A 26,072-nucleotide genomic window follows, 5' to 3' on the forward strand; every position below is an offset into this window, starting at 1 on the left:
CAATTATTACAGTCACGTATCAAAACATCGGCTAAGGTGCTCCCATGGGTGAGCAGTTTTACAACAGCCAGCCCAGTAATTAATCGAGCAACTAGGGCTTTGTGGCCAATTGTAGCCTCTGATAAAGATCTGGTTTGTTTCAAAGATGTACGCCCTTTAGCAGCGTTTAAAAGGGGCCGCAACCTGAAAGATAGGCTGATGATTACTGACATCACAGGGAGAGGGATCCCCAAAATGCCTAACGTGTATGTGAAACCGGCAGGTTGTTATGGCTGCTGTAACTGCACTACATGCAGATATATGGTGACCTGCAGATCATTTCAGCATCCACATTTACAAAAAAAGTATGACATTCGTCATGTGCTCACGTGCACCTCTTCTTTTGTGGTGTACGTGATCACATGTCCTTGTGGATTATATTATGTGGGTCAGACCTCTCGCAAATTTCGGGAGCGTATGGCTCTGCATAGGTCTGCCATCCATTTATCAACCGAAGGCAAAGCCCTGGACCAGCCTGTGGCCCGTCATTTTAGGAAGATGGGTCACTCCCTTTCTGACCTGAAGCATTTTTTAATTGATCATGTGGCGGAGTCTCCCCGGGGGGGTGATCGCATTAAAGCCCTGTGTGTATTAGAATCCAGATGGATTGTCCGGTTGGGCACTATGACACCGGACGGGTTAAATGACAAAATTAACTGGAATAGCCTGAGATGATGTGTCACTTGAGGTTAAGTTATGCATACAGCTTTAGTACTAAAAGACAGAATCAGATGCATCCATATATGACTTAGAGAGCTAATGGGTGAATGGTTAATATGGTTAACTGATTGCTGTAGGAGAAGTAATAGAGTATGTTAATGTTTAGATAATCCAGTCTTATACGCTGTCAAGCAAACGTTTTTAACACTGTTTTTAAACACACTTTGTTTATTCTGCCAGGTCTGCCCATATGCTGAACTGCTGGATGACACGGAAGCCGGGCTTACAGGACAGGAGCGCAAGCTTGTGGTTGCTTGGCAACCACGTCTTGCGTAACCCGGAAGTGAGACACCGGGAGTGAATCAGCAGGAGCGGCTGTGGATGCGGACGCCGGCAGCAGGTGAGGTTCGGTATCAGGTATATAAATGTCATTTGTATGTATGTCTTGTTAGTTTTGGTGTGTCCTGACGAAGGGGTGAATGCCCCGAAACATGTTGATAACAGCACCTAAATAAAAGCTTCATTGGAACGAGTCCCTGGAGTGCCGTGCCTATTGTGTGGATATGCTGAGGAATATTGCACTGGACACCGGGACCAGCTGGTGAGAAGCGTGGAGTGCCGGCTGAATTGTATGCTTTTATATATATATATATATATATATATATATATATATATTTGATGTGATATAAGTAACCATCTCTTTATTGTTTTTTTCTGTCAGCCTAACAGGGGTCCTAACCAAACCCTTATTACGTGCAGCTGCGGTGGATTAATGCACTCATAGGGGAAGATTCAAATGTTTGAAAAGTCGGTTGGGTGTCTGTTTTTTCCAGTCTATTAGATAGGAAAAAACAGACTCCCAACTGTCTTTTCAAACATTTGAACCTCCCCCTTAGAGTGTGAATATCTATTTCCATCTGTATTTGCAGAATTATTTATCACAGCGCCATGAGTGTCAGTGTTGGGGCTGACTTTTCTGAGACATGACAATGGACAATGACACAAAAATGGCAGACATAAATTTTTTGGGTTTTTTTTAGGCCACAACTTGTATATTCCATGTTATGTGACCACCATACTGTCACTATTTACTGTATTATCTCTGTATATACAGTACATGTGTGAGTACTATAACTTACAGACTATTTAGTTAGCTTTGTCACTTATCACACACTCACATTATCTCTCCCTCCCATCTGGTACTATTGTAGTTTGCTATAAATTGTTCCACATTTCTGAAATTGTGTAATTTCCTTTTCAACTAGGCAACTCCCTTTATGTCTATATACATTGAGAATGTAGCCAATATTGATAATGACCAGAACTAATTACATATTAACTCAGCACGCTGACATTGCTAAAATATAATTTCCATGTCTTTAGAAAGAGTCAGTTATGTGGTCTCTCAGACTTGTTCATGTAATGTTTCATGCTTTGTATGAATGCACCTGTTATTAGAGAAGAACTAAGTATGCAGGGCAAGACCAAGGCAGCAGCAAATTCTGCATTGTACAAAACAGTTCTGCATCTTCTTACCTGGTGAGCTATGAACTAAAGGACAGTCCTTGCCAAGTGGACAGGTCTCTGAGCAGGAGGCAAATGGGCAGTTTTTGTATACAGCACATGCTGATAATGATGACAATTGTGGCAGCTGGTGTAAAATCAATGGGCGGAATGAGTTTCTTTTTGCAGTCACAAGAACCCCCTCATTCGCTTTATGAACTCTCACATTAGCTTAAGGAAAGAAATCAGGCTTCCATGGCTAGGAATCAGACCCTATGAGTGCCAAATGACATTACCGATGTAAAAAACTGACAACATCTGATGTGGTCATTGTAGACAAGGTCCAGAAGTTAGGTTCCTCAGGTGAAACACTTCTGACATAACTGCAGCCTGTTCACACAAACAGGATAATGTGGTGATCTGAATTCACTTTCTTGTTGCATTTACCAATATGACCGATAATCAGAGTCGGCTTAAGGGGGACAAATAGATGAGAGGAAGGGAGGAGCTGCAGCAGACAGTGTGTATACCAGATTAGTGTAAGGTAAGAGGGAAGGGGGACACTATACTGTTTGTCTGTCGATATGTAAATGTGCAGGGATGGATCCAGAACAAAATGACAGGGAAGGGGGGGTACCATGACAGAAGTGGGGGGTTAAAGTGAGTGTGGCCCCACAACAAGGGGAGTGGCTTCAAAGGGAATGCCATATCCGTATGATGGGGGGAGGGTGAAGCCTTGGAAAGGCGGAGGGTGACCAGATATAGAGGGTGATGGATAGTTAGTGATGCAGGGAAGAGGCAGTGGGTGATGGGGAGAGATAGTGGGAGACTGAAAGTCAGTGAGTGACAGTCCCGTCTACTCAGTGTGTGCACAGATGAAGCCTGAGCGTATGCTCCAGCTGCTCCAATTGCAATGGATATGGGACAGACCTAGAAGAGGAGGGCCAGTTGCTGAGAATAGGGTAGTGCCCCTTATACACATTATTTCCACAGTAGTGCCCCTTACACATACTGCCAAACAGTAGTGCTGCTTATATACAATGCCCACAGCAGTGATGTGAACGACGGGATCCCGGCGGTTGAAATACAGACACTGGAATCCCGACAGCAGGGAAAATGCCAGCAGTCGAAATAACGACCACCGCCCGGGAATTCCCCCACCTGAGGGGGAATATAATAGTGTGGCGAGCGAGCCTGCGAGAGGACATGCTGCGCTCGAGGTTGGGATTCTGACTGTCGGAATTCTGGGTGTCTGAATTTCAACCGCCGGGATCCCGACAGTCAGGTTTTCATACCAAATCCCCACAGCAGCGCCCCTTATACACAGAATGGCCACAGTAGTGCCCCCTATACACATGATAGCCACAGGAGTAGTTGCCCTTACACATAATGCCCACAGCAGTAATGTCGCTTACACATAATACACACAGTAGTTGTGCCCATTATACACACAATGTCCACAGTAGTAGTGCCCCTTATACACATAATGCCCACAGTAGTAGTACCCCTTACACATAATGTCCACGGTAGTAGTGCATAATACCCACAGTATAAGTGCCCCTTATACAAATAATGCCCACAGTAGTAGTGTCCCTTACACATAATACCCACAATAGTAGTGCTCCTTATACACATAATGCCCACATTAGTAGTGTCCCTTATACACATAATGTTCACAGTAGTTGTAGATACATACACTGGGTAACACTGCACTGCTCCAGCACACACACACCGGGTTACACTGACCTGCTCCAGCACACACAAACTGGGTTACACTGCACTGCTCTAGTGCACAAAGAGGGTTTCACTCTACTGTTCCAGCACACATACACAAGGTTACACTGTACTGCATAGGGTTACATACATTGGTGGTTACACACACTGCACAGAGGGGGCAGTCAGGAGGTAGGGGATCAATCAGGAGGCCAGCAGGAGGGGAGAACAATTACCCCTCCCATAACCCTTCAACTAACCTGCCGCTGGCATATCATGTAGGGAGCAGTAGCCCTTAGCAACCTCCCTTGTTAGTCCACAGCAGCGGCAGCACAGTGTGCTGTCTGAGCTGTGCTGTGGTGGATTTGGCAAGAGGAGTGCTGCGCAGCCTGACTGTATGAAGCTGGCTCACTGCATGCGCAGCTAACCCCCCTGCCCGAAGCTGCTCTACAGAAACAGACTGCAGGGTATATCAGGAGACGTGCACAGTCCTGCAATGCAAACCTGTTGGGGGAGTGCCACTGTGGGCAACAAAGATTGGGACACTCTGGGTGTGGACCTGAGGGTGTAGGGGTACCAGGAGGTCCCTCTGATATAGTTGACTGCAGCTGCTCTGTAGGCATAGCCCAGTCTGGTGTCTCCAGGCAAGTGGTCACATTTAAAAAATAAATAAATAAATAAAATCTCCTAAATGACAAGGAGCGGTGGAGGGGGGGCACACGTGCCTTGGTGTCCCCATAAATCCGCAAGTGTGTATGTGTGCAACTGAATGTATTTGTACATGTGTGTGAGTATGTATATATGTATGTATGTATGTATGTATGTATGTGACTGTATGTATATGTATGTGACTGTATATAGGTGTGTGACTGTACTTATGTATGTGACAGTGTGCATGTGACTGACTGACTGAATGTATATATGTATATATATGTGTGTCTGTGACAATATATGTATGTGCGTGTGACTGTATAAGTGCATATATGTGTGTGATTGTATATATGTATGTGGCTATGTGTGTTGACTATGCATTACCCCCCCCCCCTCCCCCTCCCCAACCATCACATTTTTGGTGGGACGTTCCTATTTTTCATGTACTGTCCCATCTGTGAGCTAGAGGAATGGTATGGAGGGCAGACTAGCAGCTGGGGAAGCAGTGTGCAAGCCACCAGCAAGATATTAAATGGGGGTGGCTATGCAACCTTCTTGTGTGCATGGCCAAGGCATGCACATGAGGATGAGGTCCCCATGTCACAAATGTTGCCCTTTTGAGTCTGCCTGTGTTAAGTGCCCAATGCCCCCATGGCCGTAATCCATCTCTGATGAGAATTATTTATTTTAAATTGATTAGTGTTGGGGGTATAGCGGTAATGTTTGGATCACACATGCTGTAATATCAGGCTAATTATGGCATTGATAATAGACAACACTTTCAACTATTTCCTGATTGCACAGCCACCTATTCTTTTGCAACTGTACAACACAGGGTTATTTATCATAATAATACAGAAGTGCAAAAAGAGATTTTTTTGGAGCTAATATACCGTTAAATGTATGTTTAAATATAACAATAAATTGTCCCTCCTTGTTTATGGTGTCCCATTTGTCATAATAAGGAAAACCATTTATCTGATTTATTGATTTATGCATTTGTTGCTTTTGTATGAAGACAGATTGACATCTTTCTTCTTCGCTATTGACAATTGACAAGTGGACTGCATATAGAAGGCAATATGGGACTCCTATAGAAGTACTTACCGTAAGGAAAGATAATAATGGCTCCTCAGACTCCACCTTATGTTCCCATTTGTCTTCCTTGAACCTTAATCTGTGTGTGCTGAAGTTCCATGTAGTAGGTTACAGATATGGTAGAGGTACACATTGTAAGAGAATTGTCACAGGGCCTAATTCAGACCTGATCGTAGCAGCATATTTGTTATCAGATGGGCAAAACCATGTGCACTGCAGGGGGAGGGAGGGGGGGGGACGATTTAACATGTGCAGAGAGAGTTAGATTTGGGTGGGGTGTAATCAAGCTGAAATCTAAAATGCTGTGTAAAAATAAAGCAGCCAGTATTTACCCTGCACAGAAACAATATAACCCACCCAAATCTAACTCTCTCAGCACATTATATCTGCCCCCGTGCAGTGCACATGGTTTTGCGCATCTGCTAACAAATTTGCTGCTGCGATCAGGTCTGAATTAGGTCCACAGTTGTTACAGGGAGCTGTTCTCTTTTTTCAGAAATGTGGACATACATTATATGTCTTCTACAAGAGACCTTATCACAATTATTAGATGGCATTCTACTGTGGCCCCATTTGCCCAGGATAAGCACTAGGAAGACACCCCTCCTTGGCACCCATGTCAGCTGCGTATCGTGCTATGCTATCTCCTAGATGAATTTGTTATACATCATACTATAGCTTATTTGTCTTGTCAGTGTCACATGAGAAGTATGAGGAAGCCACCAGGAAAGGGTATATGGCAGAAAGCTCAGAAAACACAATGTAATGTATAGATAAAATAAGAATAGACAACCATGTTACAGATTTCCTTTAAAAAGAGAATGTATGAATGTTACTGAAACCCCTGTGTCAACTTACGCATATCAAAGAGATCTTTCTTTGGACTATCCTCCGGGATCATATAGGGCTCTTTTTCTGTATTCAGTCCATCCAAGCTCTGCGTATTCACATACATGTGTTCCTCATAGTCTCGGAGTCCTAGTGGCCGGCCATTGGTACCTTGGAATAAGTCATTGGTTGGCCCTAGGAAATGAGCATGATGGAAATCAGAAACCTGATGTACTCTACCCTGGTTTCTCTCAACCCTGTAATCAGGACTCACCAACAGTATGTTTTGTGCATCTCTTTATAGAAACACAGGTGGATAGAGTGTTGGGGTACCAAAGAGGGTGGTTGGATAAATAGGTTGATGGGTGCACTGCTAACAAACCATGCTTTGTTAGGAAGACCTGAGTATGGGGTTGAGAGCAAGCACTCTAAATGCAACATGCTGAATAAAACACATAAAAAGCTCACCCTGTTCTTTCAGCTCCCATTGTGAGCCAGACTGTGATACTGGTGGTCTTCTGGCTGGAGAACCCGCCTACAAAGAGAATTATAGGCGGAAACAATGGGGGCGATTTATAAATGCAGATATGCTGCAAAAGTAATTTGTTCCTGCTTCATAACATCATTCACACTTATATATGCATTATGGTGCCAGTTTTTATTAAAACACTCATAGATTTATTATGTAGCTTTAAAACAATATATATATATATATATATATATATATACACACACACACACACGCAAACAAAAAACCCAGCACTCACCATAGCAAGCTCACTTATCCTCAACACATCAATAAATAATTGATGGGGGTTTAGTTAGTGAATTGGCCATTGCACAAAAGCCTGCAAACCGATCGCCAAGGTACCCCACCTTCATGCAGGTCCTACACTATCACAGAGTCTTAAAACCTGCCAACTGTTTCACACATAATATAATTGCAAATATGCCTACTTAATTTAATGTGCACCTGCCAAATACCTTATGGCTTTTAAAGGTACACTAGTCACCTGACACTAGCTGATAAATTACTAAGGAACAGCTGACACAGGTTAGGGATAATAGAGTCTACATAGGGGTGCATGAGAAAGCTAGTGGTCGCAGTTAATAAGAGTTAACCATAGATTAACCCTGCAATATACACACAAATATAAAACCACAGCACTCGCCACCCCACAAGGTATTTGGCAGGTGCACAGTAAACCAAGTAGGCATATTTGCAGTTATATTATGTGTGAAACAGTTGCCAGGTTTTAAGACTCTGATAGTGTAGGACCTGCAAGAAGGTGGTGTACCTTGGCGATCGGTTTGCAGACTTCCGTGCATTGGTCAATTCACTAACTAAACCCCAATCATTTATTTATTGATGTGTTGAGAATAAGTGAGCTTGCTATGGTGAGTGCTGGGTTTTCTGTTTGTATGTATTTGAGTGATGTGGTCATGGGCTACATGCACCTCACCCTATGAGTGGTAAGTGCATTTGTGTACCCCGCTTCTGGGGTGGCGAGTGCCGAGGTTATGTGCACCCCACCCTATGAGTGATGAGTGCACTTGTGTGCCCCGCTTCTGGGGTGGTGAGTGCTGTGGTTTTATATTTGAGCATGTGTGTATATATATCTATATATATATATATATATATATATATATATATATATAATGTGGATTTACTGCCTCATCAATATCATCATTAAAGATCAGAGAGATGTAATTAAGTGTGAAAAGAGTTGCTCACTACCTGTGGCCATTGTCCATTGCTTGTTATCTGTGTGTTAGGCTGGTTTGTTTGACCCGAGTCCCTCACCCTGCAGTCTTGCACTCCACCTGGAGGGGGTTCCTTGCCGGGGATATTATTGTAATAGTTGTGTTCAGAGCTTTGATCCTCCTCAACTCCCCATGCCAGCTCCTCGCTCCCAAACACCATCCTGTAAAAACAAGAGATTACAATTGTGAAGGCAAAAGTAACACTGTAAGTTACAGGGACAGAGAAGAGGTAAAGGTCTACTATGTTTTAGCAAGAACGCATGCGGTACCTTAGTAAAGTGTCTAATTGTGTGTAGTTTTCTCTATATGCAGCTATGCAATCCCCCAACTAACTAAGTGAACAAGGTGTCTTAGTGATATGTAAATAGTAATAAGTGTTTATATAAAAATAAGAATTAAAGGCAGGCATTCCCAACCTCGGTCCTCAAGGCACACTAACAGTGCAGGTTTTAGTGATATCCAGGCTTCAGCACAGGTGACTTAATTAGTAGCTCAGTTAATTTGATTTAACCATCTGTGCTGCAGCCTGGATATCACTAAAACCTGCACTGTTGGTGTGCCTTGAGGACCGTGGTTGGGAATGCCTGGTCTAAGGTATATTCAATTCCTGTCGGATCCTTTCCGACGGAAAGGATCCGACAGGTCAGTATTCAGTTGTCGGAAACGGGGCTAAAACCTGTCGAGTATGGCTGCGCTTCCGACAAGATATGTGGATTCAGACAATCCACGTGTTTTCCAAAAAGTCGGGAAATCCCGACTTGGCAGATAAAAATAGCCGGCATTGAATAGGTCAGAACCTCTTCCGACCTAAAACAGACAGAAACTGCCATCTTTCCGACAAGACGGCAGTTTCCGACAGCAATTGGATACCCCTAAGAGCTTTCCAAGTCAGACAAGTGAAAAAGACTCATAAATTCATAGTTGCATGCAAATGGTCCGTGTTTGCTGATGCATTGCTCGCTCAGAAATATATTGGTATCTTGGTCTGGATTCGGAGTTCTGCATCTATCTATGTCACTGAACCGCCCCAATCCATCATCATCACTATTAAGGTGCCTTTATAGCATCACTTGCACCCTTGGTTCAAGAGATCCATTTAAACTCAGACACAACTCTGCATAAGCACAACTCAGCATAGCTTAGCAATTCCAACACATCCTACTTGTAAATGCCCAATCGGACTCGCCACTCCACTACACCCACTCAGTAGAAAGTGGAGATGCGTAAGAGCCTGTGGTTGCTCAAAGTTCCAAATGCAGGCTCTGACACATGCAGAGTTGCTAAGAAACAGTCAGCAGCATGGAGTTGCATGCAGCTCTGAATTAAGATCATATTATGTGTGAAAAGCAGTTTTACCTGTTAGTATTATCCCCACTATTTTTTTTAATATTGGTGTGCCAGCTCTGCAGGTGTAAGTAGCTAATAGCTTTGCGGTGGCATTACATTTTGTGTTAGGTTCTGGACTTACAATATCTTTAAAATGTTTTCCTTATTAGATTATTTAGGGCTAAAGACTCAAATAAAAAATGTTGCGAAGGATAAATGGGGATCCCATCCTACCTGTCTGGGGGTGCTGCCACTTTGGGAGGACTGTGCAGGAACTGTTTGAACCTCAACTCAAAGGCTTGTCCTACAGTGCTGATCACACTCTGGGCCAACCCATCACAGCACTCCAGAATGTGACAGGCTGTGGATGATTTGGGGACACAAAGGGACAGATGGGAAGACAGGGATGGTTCAAAGAAGGACAGTAAGGGTGGTTCAAGAGACAAAAACACACATTAACACCGGAATGAAATCCACAGATGGTTTGAAGAGTGAAACAAGGACAGGAATAATGGGCAGATGTTTTATGCTAATCATTATATACCTCACTATCTCCTTCAATAGCAAACTATGTACAACCACAAAATATTCATTCTTTTAATTCCCCCTTCTAGCATCATCATCATCATCATCATCTTTCTCACCTTCATTCCATTGTAGTTGTTGTATTCTTTGTTTCACCATGTTTAAAATTATACTGCTGAGACGGTTAAAACACTTTAACATTAAAGCAGTGTTAGCATATTAACGTTGGAATGATATTGCCCACATACAGGGCCTAATACAGTAAGGAGTGTAAAATTTGCGAATCGCAATCCAGCCCATTATCGATGACTACGCATGCAGAGTGTTTGCATTGCGCATGCATGAGTAATAATAGCGACCGAAATTGCAAACACATCGTGATTGCAATGCAGTCGCTGTTTTACTGACTGGAAGACAGGGTTTCTGGGCGGAAACCTGCCATTTTCTGGGTGTGTCTGAAAAATCGCAGGCATGCCCAGGAGTTTTTAAGGAGGACCACTTCCAGCCTCTTGTGTCGCAAGAATTGTGGACGAGCTTGCCTGGCGCCGATAGGAAAAATCTTCGATGTTCCGGTAATTGCGTATGGTTTCTCGATCAGCCCGCATATTGCAATGCATTCACAATTTCTGCAATGGGCGTTTTTTTCTCTATTTCTGGGCGGCAACTATTTGATCGCAGCAACTGCTTCTTAGCAGAAATTGCAATCCTTACTGAATAAGGTCCACAGTTTGTTAATTGATACACTGCTGACAAGTATGTATTCTGTTTTTCAACTTGTTCTACATGGGTCCATGCATTTATACATAAAATCATAGTTTAAACTCTCTCTTTAGAGTTTTGGAGATACTGCATTATGTACCTGTTGCATATTGTTTTACCCTGTGTTACTCTGTTCCTGCTTTCTACCAGTTAATAAACCAGTCCCTGGTCAAGTTATTTGATGTGTGGAATAACCTCCACTGCACACCACTGACACTTATTAACATCATAAGATCTGCCCAGGAAGATTAGCACTACCAAGAAAAAGGGCTGCAGTGACACAGAATAAGAGGATCTGAGTGAGTACAGAAAATTCCTTTATTCATACAAGAAAAAAATGTATGGGGCAAGTATTAGCTTAATTAAAGTAATGGGCTCAGAAAACTATGCTACCTAGAAGTTTGCCATGGAAAAGTGGGAAAAACTTAAAGTGGGGAAAACTATGGAAGGTTATTAGTGATTCAAGTGATAACTCCAACCCAGATGATGAAGCTACAAGGACCATGGACTTAGCTGTGGAGCAGCATGTATCCACAGGAAAACATCTGCATGTGAAAGGTGGGTGGTTTTACAGAAGCGTTATGAAGACAAAGATTTAATGAAAATAAGCAACCTGAGGCGTACTTTATATATGGCAAGAAGAAGAATGCGTGCAAGAATATGAATGCGGTTGGGTACGAAATCTTGGCAGTTGGGATCCTGACAATCAGGTGAGCTACAGCAGGTTCCCAACGGCCAGAGTCCCGCTGGCTTCCGGGTAATCCTACCCCTAACCTACCTCTCATGCAGCCTGGAGCAGTACAGATGGTGTAATGGTTAGCATTGCCTCATAGCACTGAGGTCATGGGTTTGATTCCCACCACGGCACTAACTGTGTGACGTTTGTATGTTGCGTGGGTTTCCTCTGGGTACTTTGGTTTCCTCCCACAATCCAAATATACTGGTAGGTTAATTGGCTCCTGACAAATATTAATCCTAGAGTGTAAGAGTGTGCGTGTACATGGGCAGACTAGATGGGCCAAGTGGTTCTTATCTGCCATCAAATACTATGTTTCTAACCTACCACTCATGCAGGCTAAGCTAAACCATCCCTTTCCGCCTAACCCTAACTACCCCCTGGGCCTAATTTCCTCCACGCTGACATTCTAACATTAACCCTCCCCCTTGTGCCTAACCATAACCCCAACCCTGGTACTTACCTCCAGGGGATCCATCAGCATTCTGACCGTCTGGATTCCTACATCCCTATGAATGATTTTTTATATATATATATATATATATATAGATAGATAGATAGATAGATAGATAGATAGATATAAATTGCTGTCTATCTTACGAGTTAACATTAGTTGGCATCCAAGTAGCAAGTAGACAACTAAGAGGTTGCCATGGCCATGCTGCAAAATCCTATGCCATAGTATGATTTTCTAGTAGTGACTTTGGAGTTTTGTGCTATGAAGTTATTAACAGAGATTGTACGGGCCAAGCTACTGCAGTTTCAAAAGCTCTTAACTGTAAACCTGTAGAGACCAATGCTAAAAATTCTATTCTACTTTTACGTTTCTTTTAAAGCGGCAATCATTTACAAGGCAAAACCATGCCTTGTAAATGATTGCCACTTTAAAATAAGACTGAGTTAGGCTGTGAACCCGCACCTCCGGCCAACTCGTATGTTATTACATCCGGCCCAATGCCTCAGAATGCCGAGCAAGTGAACTAAATGGTAAATCATCATGGAAGCACAATAGAAGGAATGAATCAGCATTAAATGTAGCAGACATTGACCACATAGACTATGGGTACATGGATTGAGGAGCCAGGAGGCCTTTCAGCTGTGACGAAAGTTGGTTCAAGTCACTAAAGTCACATGAACCTGTAAATGCAAGGGAATAGGTGTGGCCCGGCTGAGACCCCTTTCAGATTGGCGGTCTGACCCCTTTCAGGTACGCACCGTGCCAGCGCTAGGAGATGAGATCATCTCCAAGTGCTGGCTCTTCCTATGCCGTTCACACTGTACCATGAGCCAGATTGAACTCGTGTTCAACTCTGTCGTTACCTGGGTTGAAATGCCGGGTCACTGTACCCAAGTATTTTCAATTGGGTGCTTTCACACAGCACAATATCCCGTGTTGCTGTGCATTCACGTGAAATAACCAGGGATATTGCTGGCAGTGTGAAAGGGGTATTACTGCGCATGGATCCCAAACCCAACCCGTTAAGATATGTACCGTTTTAAGGGGGTCATTCCGAGTTGTTCGCTCGCAAGCGGATTTTAGCAGATTTGCTCATGCTAAGCCGCCGCCTACTGGGAGTGAATCTTAGCATCTTAAAATTGCGAACGATGTATTCGCAATATAGCGATTACTCACCTCGTAGCAGTTTCTGAGTAGCTCCAGACTTACTCGGCTTCTGCGATCAGTTCAGTGCTTGTCGTTCCTGGTTTGACGTCACAAACACACCCAGCGTTCGCCCAGACACTCCTCCGTTTCTCTGGCCACTCCTGCGTTTTTTCCGGAAACGGTAGCGTTTTTTTCCACACGCCCATAAAACGGCCTGTTTCCGCCCAGTAACACCCATTTCCTGTCAATCACATTACGATCGCCAGAACGAAGAAAAAGCGTGAGTAAAATTCCTAAGTGCATAGCAAATTTACTTGGCGCAGTCGCAGTGCGGACATTGCGCATGCGCATTAAGCGGAAAATCGCTGCGATGCGAAGATTTTTACCGAGCGAACAACTCGGAATGACCCCCTAAGAGACCACTTCAATCATAGACAAATCGCATTTTGTAACTCTACAAAAACTTGTGATGCTAGATATGCTGCAACTGGAAGCATGTTAGAGATTAATACCATAAACGCAAGTGATCAACCACAGAGCAGGAGCTCTATGAGAAGCAACAAAGGAAAACTGCCTAAAATATACATTGAGGAATTATTCTCTGCTGTGAGCCCTTATACCCTACAGTAAATCAAGCAGTGACTGATAAAAGTGGAAATCAGCTATAAAGAGCTTACAACTTTGAATAACAATGATACTCAAGCATGGTTAGCCTTAATCAATGGACTCATGCAAGGATATCAAACTGTGCCGTGGCACCCTGGGGTGTCGCGGGACACTTGCAGGGGCACCTCAGGTTGGTGGTCCAGGACCAATTCAAACTGTTTATTGTCAATGCACCAGTGCTAGTGGCTGTCATCCATAAAATATGTGGACAAACAGTAGCAAATCTTGTTCCTCACCACATAATTGAATCTAAGGATGACATATAAACATAATTTACTTAATTTAATATTTTTTTTCTAAATTTCTCAATAAAAAAACTTTTGGCCTAGGGGTGCTGTGATACAAAGTCTGATGCTCTAGGGCGACGTGATTCAGAAAAGTTTGGGAATCACTGCCTTAATCAATGGACTGAAGCATGGATATCCTTAAAACCTGGACTGTAAAGGCAAAGTTTGGGAACCTCTGGCTGTAAGACCACGTTTCTTATAGTGTGTGCTTGCAGGGTTACTAATTAAATTTGCTGATTGGACTTAAGCAATCAAATAGTGATTAATTAGAAACATCTCTCGCTTACAGCTTAATAATAATTGCAGTAGTATTATTTCAATAAAACAGACATGTAGCAATTAGCTTTACCTTTACATTATGTCCAGATAGATATATGTTTTCTTTATTAAATAATGTATTTCCTCAACTCTTACCCAAGGGTGTGAAAAATTAGACATTGATTGTAAATTAAAAGCTCAGACAAGTGAATGGTGGGGCCAGGGCTGGCGCTACCACTAGGCAGCTTTAGGCAGCTGCCTATGGGCGGCGACCACTGGAGGGCGGCACTGCACACTGAATTAAACAGAGAACGCTTTCTTTATCACTCTACCTTGCCTCGCCTCAGCTCAGCCAAGCTCCTGCTCTTCTTTAAGAGACGAGGAGCAGCCAGGGATGTCAGCACCCACACCTGTGTTCAAGGTGAGTGAGTCAGTGAATCATGCATCCATTTTTAATCACTGACTGTTCCTTCCTCCTGTACCTGCAATCGCCCCCCCCCCACGATTGTGCTCCCGAATGTGTGTGTGTGTGTGTGCGTGCGTCCCCCCCTGCGCGCGATTGAGCTCCCGAATGTTACTTTTTCCCCTCCACATCTTGTTACCTGCCCCCCCCCCTCCTCCCGCGATTGTGCTCCCAAACATTACCCGCCGCCTCCCCACCTCCTGCATCTTGCTACCATCCAGGGCTGCCAGGGCCAGGCTGAGGAGGGTCAAGACTTCCCCTTTTGCACTAAAAACACAGCAGCATTGGGACCCGGGACATCCACCATGACCATGCGCCCTCCCGCCCCCGGCTGTTGCTGCTGTGCGGCTGAACCTGACATCGAGCGGAGCGGAGCTGAGCTGCAGCTACTGTACGGTACAGTAGCTGCAGCTCAGCTCCGCTCCGCACGATGTCAGGGTCAGCCACACAGCAGCAACAGCCGGGGGCGGGAGGGCGCATGGTCATGGTGGATGTCCCGGGTCCCAATGCTGCTGTGTTTTTAGTGCAGACTGTACCACACTTTTCCAGATATCTGGCTGGACACAGCTGCCTCCCGGGCTCCTCACAGCCAGCTGCGCAGTGCGAGGTGGCACTAGGTGAGCACTACTGGGTGCATTGTTTGTGTGTGGGTGACATTGTGGGTGACATTGGGTGAATGCTGTGTGTGGGTGCCAGTGAATGACTGCTGTGTGTGGGGGACATTGGGTGAATGCTGTGTGTGGGTGAATGCTGTGTGTGACTGTGTGCAAGAGTGGGTGACTCCTGTGTCAGTGACTGTGCTAAGTTTAAATTGCCACCATAACTGCCGTGGTGCTCCTGATTTGAGATGTCTGTGTCCCTGCTTGGGGAAGGCGCTGCATTGGATGAGAAATCGCATTGGGGAGAGGGGCTAGGGGTTAAAGAAATTAAAGCTAGTGAGAGGTGCAGGGATGAGAGAAGGAATCAAGCAGGCAGTGGGGCAAGGAAGCAGGCAGGGAGTGAAACAAGCAATGAGAGGTGCGGGGAATGAGGGGAAGGGGGGGGAGGGTGTTAGACTGAAATTTTGCCTAGGGTGCCGATATACCTTGCACCGGCCCTGGGTGGGGCATATTAGGAGCATATCCGATGTAACATATAACTGTGGCTACTCTTCCTCGCGGATACCATAATTGTTCCACTTCCTAGTGAAGAAAGCAGAGGATTTATGACGCAGTACAAAAGTGCTGTGTGAAGATGGGCGGGGCTATGATGATGATGATTATGCAAATCACATCATCATGCTCAACCCAATTTACCCCACCTTCTTTCTCCTGGATGGGAGGTCCAATCTGTAGGCAAGCATGAGCAGATGTTTAGTGGTTTGTCATTGTACTAATGCACATTTGCCTGTTGAGCAATGATACTATTTAACCCATGCAGAGTGATTACATTTTCCACATATAGCAGTTTGGCATGTGGATGTAAAATGACACATTTGTTGGATCAGATTTTGTATCAGTCTTGTAGGTAAAAAACAGTTGGCCTATGAACACAAACTACATTAATTTGTTTAGAACCGATCATAAATGTATATTATTAGAATATTTTGTATTTGCAATGTATTGATTTTTTTAACAATTCAACCTCCTCACTCTGATTTGGATTTTTCCATGTGGAAGAGTTGACTGTTGTATTCACAAAGGATTGGGTTTCCAAAGCGAACAATGGCCCTCATTCCGAGTTGTTCACTCGCAAGCTGCTTTTAGCAGCTTTGCACACGCTAAGCCACCGCCTACTGGGAGTGAATCTTAGCTTAGCAAAATTGCGAACAAAAGATTCGCAATATTGCGAAAAGACTTCTCTGTGCAGTTTCTGAGTAGCTCGAGACTTACTCTGCCAGTGCGATCAGTTCAGTGCTTGTCGTTCCTGGTTTGACGTCACAAACACATCCAGCGTTCGCCCAGACACTCCTCCGTTTCTCCAGCCACTCCCGCGTTTTTCCCAGAAACGGTAGCGTTTTTTCACACACTCCCATAAAACGGCCAGTTTCCACCCAGAAACACCCACTTCCTGTCAATCACATTACGATCACCAGAACGAAGAAAAAACCTCGTAATGCCGTGAGTAAAATTCCTAACTGCATAGCAAATTTACTTGGCGCAGTCGCAGTGCGAACATTGCACATGCGCAATAAGCGGAAAATCGCTGCGATGCGAAGAAATTTACAGAGCGAACAACTCGGAATGACCCCCAATATTCAGTGGTTTACCCGCTGGACTTAAATCTGTCAGTAATACTTTATACAAACACATACCTCCCAAACGTCTCAATTTATCCAGGACAGTCCTACTTTTCGGACACTGTCCCACTTACAGGCCATGCAGGGAGGAGAGCTTGGGGGCAGTGCCGGGCAAGCCTCTTGAGTGATGAAAATGAGGGAAGGGTCAAGAGGCTAAGCTCCTCCCCAAGGCCATGCCCTCTTTTCAAAGATGGGCGTAGGGTTCCCGGTTCCTAAAGTACAATTGATGGAAGGTATGTATACAAAAGCATTCCAGGTTTTGCATTTGATACTGTTGCCATTTTAAATCGCAACGGCAAAAATCTCAGAAGATCAGTGTTTTATAAGAACTCAACCCTAATTCTAATGTATGTTTCCAAAAATGATAGCAAGAATGGGTCTTATATATATATATATATATATATATACACACACACACACACACACACACACACACACACACACACACACACACACACACACAAATAACATTAAAAACAATGAGCCTGAAATAGTATAAACAATAGTCATACTAAAGGTAATTTGTTATGTTGTTGGAAAAATACCACTTATTATAGACAATTTCAATTATATATTATTAAAGAGAAGCATTTCTGAATACAGTACAGGATTCTTACAAAGCGGCACTATATGGTATTGCAGGGTATAGCAAGAAGGAATTAGTTACCTCTCTGGTTAATTGGATCCTTGGCTACGTAAGCTACATAATCTGTTGTGTCCTGGAAGAGAAATAAAAACATCAGTGTCTCCGCTCATCCCTAAAACCCGGATAACAATCAGACATGTAAGACATGCAGCTCATACCATGTCCCCTCCTGACGCAAAGGAGATGGCTTGCATGTGATGATTGGCGATAACCTGCATATAAAACATATGTCAACATATAAGTCATTCTAGTTAGTGTGCCCTCAGAGGGTGATATATTTTACAGTTAACACTAGAAAATTAACTTTAGGAGCCTTGCCATACCTCCCAACTGTCCCGATTTTCGCAGCACAGTCTCGTTTTTTTAGGACTGTCCCGCTGTCCCACCTGCCTGCAATGTCCCGCGGTGGTGGTGGCAGTTGGGAGGCTCCTGCACTTGCTGCTCTGCTTAGCAGAGCAGTGGTGAATAGACGCTGTGCGCAAGTGCAGGGCGACAAGGTGGAGCCGGAGCATTGTGAGGTGGAGCTGGCAAAATGGGTGCGACAACCTCAACACTGGGGAGTGGCCTGGGCATGATCGCGGCTGCTGCGATCGGAAAGATGCGCCAGCAGGAGGCAACCCTCATTTCTGCTATCAAGGAGAAATTGCGATCGCATTTTTTGCCTGATAAAGGGGGGGGGGGGGGGGCTGCAGTCAGCATGCTGGGCAGCTTTGCCCTGCGAAGGGCGGCCCTCAGCATGCAATCTACTTAGCAGAGTTTGCAATCCAACCTGAATCAGGCCCAAAGTGTAGGTTTTAGTGATACGGATTGAGTATCCCTTATCCAAAATTAAAAATCCCAAATTTGTGGGTCGCCTACTGAGATAATGACATAAATATTATATATATTATATATATTATTTATAAATATATTTATTTAAAGATAATAAATATAATACATATATCATTATCTCACTAGGGGATCTAAAAATGTGGGATTTTGAATTTTGGATAAGGGATACTTAACCTGTATCTCTGCTTGAATACAGATGGTTAAATCAACACATCTGAGGTACTAAATAAATCACATGTGCTTAAGTATGGCTATCCTTAATACCTGGACTGTTAATGTGCCTTGAGGTTCGTTGTTGAGAAACCCTAATATAAAGTATCATTTGAGTATATAAATGGTAGACGCTTGATTCTACAATATCCTTACCTGCCGGGTGGTTGGGATACTGAGATTAAGTCCCTCAGTGGATATATTTACAGCAATGCTTATTCCTGCGAAATGAAGATTACTCCGACCCAAAACTGAAGCTAAAGATTTATTCGGTGCCTATAAACAGGAAAAAAAAATGGTGGCCCATCAGAGCTACTATGCTTCTAGGTAATCTTACCATACTATCCCTTTAAACCAGAACACACAGGAATTACACAGGTTCTGTGGCATATTAAGGGTCTAATTCAGGTTGGATCACAAATTGCGATCCAACCGGAATTTTTACGATTGACCCGGGGGCACAAAAGCGCAGCGCCCGTCCTGCACATGCGCCCGCACTTTCTGCGGGGGGTGGGTGACGGGGGGGTGGGGGTGGGATGCAGGAAATGCGATTACATCTTCCTGTTAATCAGGCAGAGGCGGTCGTGGGGCGGGGGGAGGGTGGGCAACGCTCCGTTTCCAGGGAGGAGATGGAGTGTTGCGGGGACAGTGCGGCACAAATGGGGGGCGGAGGCATGTCGGGGGCGTGATCACGGCAGCTGCGTTATGTCACACGCAGCCGCCACAATCAAGAGCGTGGCAGCAGGAGCTGTCCTCTGTTTATGCTTGTTGAGGGGGGGGGGGGGGGGGCGGCAGTCGGCATGCTAGGAAAAGGATAGCAAATTCTGCTACTGAATTAGGCCCTAAAACAGGTGATATTTATACTTGAAGTCAGCCAGCCACGGCACCTATGTAATTCATTAGTGTCCCAGTTTAAAGGGATAGTATAGTACTACTATTCCATACCATAATGGTAATCCTACTTCAAGAAAAACAACATTTCTGATTCGGGAAGGGTCCTAACCATCCATTGTTCATGTGGTTACTTTTGAAGAAGTGCCCTCACTCACCTTCTTTTTCCAGGTCCCTCTCACTCCAGGAACAGCCTCATATAGCCTGTTGATGGCTTCTCTGTTAGATGAAAAGAGGACACTGAGTATTATTTATATAAAAAGGCAAAACATCTTAGTGATATTTGGTGGACCCCTTTCTTTGAAAGTAAAGCATTCATAACCATAACCAGAAATAACGACACAGAGACTTGAATTTGGCAGAAAATTGCTAGCTATTTATTTGTCCCTAACCATTAGGAAACCTGTAATAAAAGAGATTAATTTAATATGCCGCTCCAGCTGGCATATGGTGGCGGCCCAAAAGAACGTCTCCTTAATCTAAATTAAACTTAAATAACTCAATCCTATAAATTTACTAAAAGCTTACCATAAACCGGTAATAGGTGACAACTCAACCCCCACAGTGACTACCCACCGCTCCTGGGTGCCCTGCCGCTGCCTTCCCGGACGGGTGGTCAAGCGGCCATAAGTCGATGGAGGTGAGTGCACCTAAACCACAACAAACTGTAAAACACTACAGTTTTCTCTACCATACGAAACTGCCGTTCTTTTCCGCCAATAAATAGCCAACGAAAAACAGCCAACAACTTAGAGCCAAAGCACCACGTGCCACCATTTCCAAATACCAGGGCGGGTGGGTGGGAAACCGAATCACCAAGAGACTTAAAATGGCTTCACCTTCCCTATATATATCAAGCCCTCCCCTTAAAGAAGGCTGTACTTTCCTTACAGCTAGGTCCACCCCTCCCCAGATGTTTAACCCTTTCCTCTCCTATGCAGTCAATACTCTCTTCTAAACATCTTAGTGATATTTGGTGGACCCCTTTCTTTGAAAGTAAAGCATTCATAACCATAACCAGAAATAACGACACAGAGACTTGAATTTGGCAGAAAATTGCTAGCTATTTATTTGTCCCTAACCATTAGGAAACCTGTAATAAAAGAGATTAATTTAATATGCCGCTCCAGCTGGCATATGGTGGCGGCCCAAAAGAACGGCTCCTTAATCTAAATTAAACTTAAATAACTCAATCCTATAAATTTACTAAAAGCTTACCATAAACCGGTAATAGGTGACAACTCAACCCCCACAGTGACTACCCACCGCTCCTGGGTGCCCTGCCGCTGCCTTCCCGGACGGGTGGTCAAGCGGCCATAAGTCGATGGAGGTGAGTGCACCTAAACCACAACAAACTGTAAAACACTACAGTTTTCTCTACCATACGAAACTGCCGTTCTTTTCCGCCAACAGCGAAAGACTCATCCCCAACAGTCTTTCGCACCGCCACCATAAACCTACCCTAACTCCTGCAAAGCGAAACCTAGATCCTCCCGAAAAAACATCATCCCCTCATTGGATAGATGTACTCCATCGCGCCGGAAAAGGTGGCTGTCTTTTAACCGACTCCTCGGGTGGCGAACCACCCTCCCACCGTGGGACAGCACCCACTTTGCCACCGCTCCGTTCACCTTTTTCCGGGCCTCATCAATCTGGCGACCATCCGCCACACCCCTCCAACACAATCTTGGCACCATCATGGAAAAAACCAACACACAATCGGTCCATGCCGCGGTCACACTTGCCAGATCCTGTATCATGGCCCACCGCAGATCCAAGGATGTCCTCTTCCCCAGGTCGTTGCCACCTAGATGGACAACCAAAAACCCTAGGGACTCCATGCTTGCTGGCCTGACTCACTAACCTACTCCTCAGCTCACCCCACATCATTCCTCGCCAGCCAAGCCATCTGACACCCTGTGCTCCAAGCAATGCCTGAGACCCTTCCGAGGCCACAAACCTGGCCGCCCAGTAAATGTAAGAGTGGCCAACCACCCAAATGGGCAAATAGTCTCCGAACCATCCTGAAGGGAAAAAGAGGGGTAGAATTGATTACTAAGAGGCTTATTAATTGTTTATACTGAAGGATCTGCCAAAAAAGAAAACTTTAGATCTCGCTATTGCAGCAGTCACGGCCTAGCCGACTGCACCATGTTTCGTAGCCAATTTAAAAGCGCAATTAAAGACACAAAGGGGAAAGATCAAATAAAATAAACGAAATAAAAACAGGGGGGGGGGGGGGAGGCGGGGGTATAAAATGGGAAACACATGTAATAACTCAGCTGGAGGTGAAACGTAAAGACCTGCTGAGGGACTCTGATTAGACCAAATTAGCCGAATTGTAGATTAGAATTCAGTCCGTCAAGTCAGGCAAAAAATCGCAAATAACTCCAGACCCCCGCTGCCGACTCATGCCAGCAACGGCGAGTAGCTAATCCCTGAGTAGGATAAAAAACAAAAAAAAACAAAAGGGGTAACACCAACAGACGCACAACACCATAAAATCACAGAACTGTAACAACATAATACATTGCAAATTTAAACAAAGCCCAAGCGCAAACCGACCTCTCATGTGACGGGGCGAATATATCGTCTATAACTTGACGACTTCCATCGCCCCACCGCCTGTATTTCAGTTCTGGAGCAACCCGCCGCAGCAGCCAACGTCGCTGCGCCTATGCGAAAGGAATGGGTACCAAAAACAGTGGGTGGGAGGCCCAGGCCCGCCAAACAGCGACTCAGCATCCATCGAAACTGGTATTTCGTGACTGGCAGCCCATCATAATGCAACAGCCAAGACCCCTCCTTAACGGGTCGCACCACCACGTATTGCCTTGCCAGCCCCACCGGGCAAACGCTCTCCTCCAGCGCTGGAACCATTGTAACCCAGCGCCCTCTCCCCCCTTGATCCGTCTTGGAGCGTCGCAACCTGCACAGCAAGGACCTCTCACCCACTACTACGTCTCCGACCAGCATGCGCGAATCTGCTCTCTTGGAAGGCGCTACCAACTCAGAAACTCGAAAGGCCCCGCGGTAAGCCATTGAGAACGCCAAACTAAACAAAAGCGTCTCAAACCTGGACGACGCGACTCGCCCTACTGCCTCGATGACGGCCGGCAACAACGCCGCATCGATGGGCCGCCTCCTATCCGGTGGCGACGGCGCGACTCGCGCCCATCCTTTCATTGCCTTCCGCAGAACCTCGCTTTTTGTTACGTCAGGGACGCCTCGCTGCTTGCAGAAAAATGAGATGCCTGCCAAATACCGCGAAACCACTGCTCGTGACCTACCAGAGACGTAAAGCTGCCACATAAAAGAAAGCATCAGCCGATGCCTGCTCTTACCTTGTTGCTGACGACCTTGGACAAACTCGTCCCACTCATTCCAAGCATGTCCGTAAGCCTTGAGCGTGGCTGGCGCGACTGACCGCAACGCTATACCCTCCAGTCCGGCCCGATCACCTGCCAAACCTAACCGGGACAGTGAAATCCTTGCTCGTTGGCCTCAGGTGCCAACAACCAACACCTCTCCCACTGTCCTCGCGACAAAGCGTCGACAATACCATTCTCCAAACCGGGCGCATGTTGCGCGCGGAACCACAGGTTCCTACGCAAGCATGTCAAAAGCAATTGCCCTAGCACCCGCATAACCACCAACGAATTTGCCCTTTGGTTATTAATCGCATGCACCACGCCCAGATAATCGCATCTAAACAAAATGCTGCGATTAGCCAGCCGATCGCCCCAGACCTCCAACGCCACCATAATGGGAAAAACTCCAGAAGCAAAAGGTCCTTCGTGAAACCCCCGCGATGCCATTCTGCCGGCCACGCGCACCAAGATCCCTCCAGATGGCAACCGAATCCAGAGGCGCCCGCTGCGTCGGTGAACAGCTGCAACCTAGCGCTGTCCGCCATTGGGGCCTGCCATATACACACCCCGTTGAAGTCCTCGAGGAACGAGGCCCATATTGCCAAATCCCTCTTAATCTCTGAGGACAAACGCACGAAATGGTGCGTTCTGGCACACCCCGCAGTCGCCCTTCACAGCTTCCGGCAGTACACACCTAAAAGCGAACTCAAATGAGCCGGAAGGCGCCTGGAGCCTTCTTAGGAACCACCCCCACTGGAGAGATGACCAAGTCATCCCCCGAAGGAACACACCGCGTTGTTAAACGCGAAACATTTTCCTTTTGTGGTGGCACGCCCCCCTGCGCGGACTGCCGACCTACCTGACTTGGCCAATCCGCCGTCCGCGCCGAACCCCTGGGAGGACGACCCTGCGTGGTGCCCGTCCGCCCCCGGCTTCCGGGGCTCCTCCGCCTGTAGCGAAGCCCGGGTGACCTTGAGCCCAACCTCAACGTCCTTGAACCCGAAGTCCATGACCTGCAAACCTTCCTGTTGTTCCCTGAATTCCTGATCGTACCTGCGCCACTCCGATCCCGAAGACGTGCGCTGCATGTCATGTATGAGATGCAGGTACCTTATTATATTCGTGTGCTCTGCTGGCCTGTCCACCAGGTAAGATGCCGCGAAGACCCAGAACCCGGCCAGGCAATTATCGAAGGTACGGAATGCCTCAGCCCCGATGCCCTTCTTTGCGCCGCCACCTTATACTCTTTCTTCGCGACCTTCGTCAATACGAACACGTCCACGAAGTCCCCCCTCCAAATCTTCTTGCGGCAGCTATCTCGCAGCCCCCGCAGTACAGCAGTATAGACGAATCGCACGACACCGGGCAAATTGCGAGCTTCTTGGCCCTACGCGCTTCCTCGCTAAGCCGCTTGCGCCTGTTACGCTGCCCTCTTGGCGAATTTAGTTGCCCGCTTCTTTGCCCTATTTGTGCTACTGACTTCGGACGCCTGTGACGACATTGAAGATGAAGAGGAGGAAGAGGAAGAACTACGCGAACTAAAGCTCGTGGAGGAACCCGAATACCGACTGCACCACCTTACCTGATGCCGCCGACTCCCCCGACATGGAATCTTCCGGCGCGTCCCAATCGTTGCCTTCCTCCTCGAAATCTGCCATCGCCTCATCCCCGAGCTCCCTTGAAAAAGAGGAAGAAGCGGAGGACCCCTCCAGTACTCGCGGCACATGCCGCGGCCTCCGTGCTGGGGGCGTTGCGGCCGTGAGCTCCCCCGCGTCCTGCCCTGGACCCTGTTGTAATTCTGCGGCTCCGTCCCGAGCTCACGGCAGGCGCGTGCCACCCGCTGCGCCGCCATAGCCCGCCGGAACGAACAGCCGTTCTAGGGGAGGCAGCCGCGGCTAGCGGCCCTAACACCTTCACCGCTGTGGCCAGGGCCGAGCCAGCGCTCCGGAGGGGTCGTGACTGCCCCAAAGCGCGGTCCTGGGTCCTTCGCCGGGGCCCGCGTGCGACCACGCGCTCGCCACCCGACATGCGTGTGCCGGGCATCCGACGCACGCTGCCCTTGCGGGAAAGCGGAGGCACCGCTGTCGGCGCCCGCACTGCCCTTGCCTCTGAATTTGTCCCCTCTTCCCGTGTATCGGAACTATCCGATGCCGCAGAGGGGGGGGGGGGGTGACCGCCGCGAGTTCCTGCGGCGCGTGCAGCAGCCCCGCGGCCACTAACCCATTCCCTGTCCCCCCTCCTCCCCCGCAGGCCGCTAGATTCCGGCCCCGGGGGAGTGATCTGAAAAGACCGGGAACCCCGCGGCGCAGCAGAGCGCGTGCGCACCGCTCCGCTTGCAGTGGACACGGGCTCGCGCACCTCCTGTGCACGCACCCCGTGACCTCTTGCTGCCGCACCCCTTCTCCTTGGTATCGCACTGCCCTGCCAGTGATCATAATTGCCCTGTCTCCCCTCTATCCCCGGCTCCCGCCGGATTCCGGCTGCCTGGGAGATAGCAGGGGAGACAGCAGGGCCGGCGGCGCTGCTGCGCACACACGTGCGCGGCTAGCGGCGCCAAAGGCGAGCGTGGGCGCGCGCGCACCTCGGGCGCGCGCCCCACTGCTCTCTGTCACCACAAGGCCTCTTGTCTGGGCTCCTGCATTAAGAGCCCCATTAGCTTAACCTGGTTGATCACTGCCTCTCCCCCTCCCTCCCCGCTCCACACCGTGTTCCGGCTGCGGGGGAGAGGGCTGAGGAGACAAGGAGGAAAGCGGCGCCGCTGCGCGCACACGTGCGCGAGCGGCACCGCCGGAGCCGCGCGTGGGCGCGCGCGCGTCCCACCGCTTCCGGTCCGTGCTCTCTCAGCCGAAGCGTTTGGGGATGACGTCGTGCGAGGCCCTGCAACAGGCCTCGCTCAGCTGGCCACCGTCCCCCGCCCAGTGCCCTCCCCCCGCCTGGAACCACTAGCCGGCCCCGGCAAGGGGGAA

At 46.9% G+C, this 26,072-nt stretch overlaps 1 protein-coding gene across 2 annotated transcripts in view; it reads right to left on the reverse strand.

The window, feature by feature from the left end:
• Positions 1-26,072, reverse strand: part of SHC2 (SHC adaptor protein 2) — a 197,701-nt gene that overhangs the window by 34,099 nt on the left and 137,530 nt on the right. For both annotated transcript variants that reach the window (XM_063914465.1, XM_063914464.1), the window contains exons 3-10: positions 19,894-19,954; positions 19,001-19,120; positions 17,962-18,015; positions 17,825-17,876; positions 9,817-9,943; positions 8,231-8,417; positions 6,961-7,027; positions 6,523-6,687 (exon numbers count right to left, since the gene is read on the reverse strand). In XM_063914465.1, the coding sequence (XP_063770535.1) occupies positions 6,523-6,687; positions 6,961-7,027; positions 8,231-8,417; positions 9,817-9,943; positions 17,825-17,876; positions 17,962-18,015; positions 19,001-19,120; positions 19,894-19,954 (833 nt within the window). The remainder of the gene's footprint in view (positions 1-6,522; positions 6,688-6,960; positions 7,028-8,230; positions 8,418-9,816; positions 9,944-17,824; positions 17,877-17,961; positions 18,016-19,000; positions 19,121-19,893; positions 19,955-26,072) is intronic.

This window comes from Pseudophryne corroboree, chromosome 1 (assembly GCF_028390025.1).
Source record: "Pseudophryne corroboree isolate aPseCor3 chromosome 1, aPseCor3.hap2, whole genome shotgun sequence".
Classification (NCBI taxonomy): Eukaryota; Metazoa; Chordata; class Amphibia; order Anura; family Myobatrachidae; genus Pseudophryne; species Pseudophryne corroboree.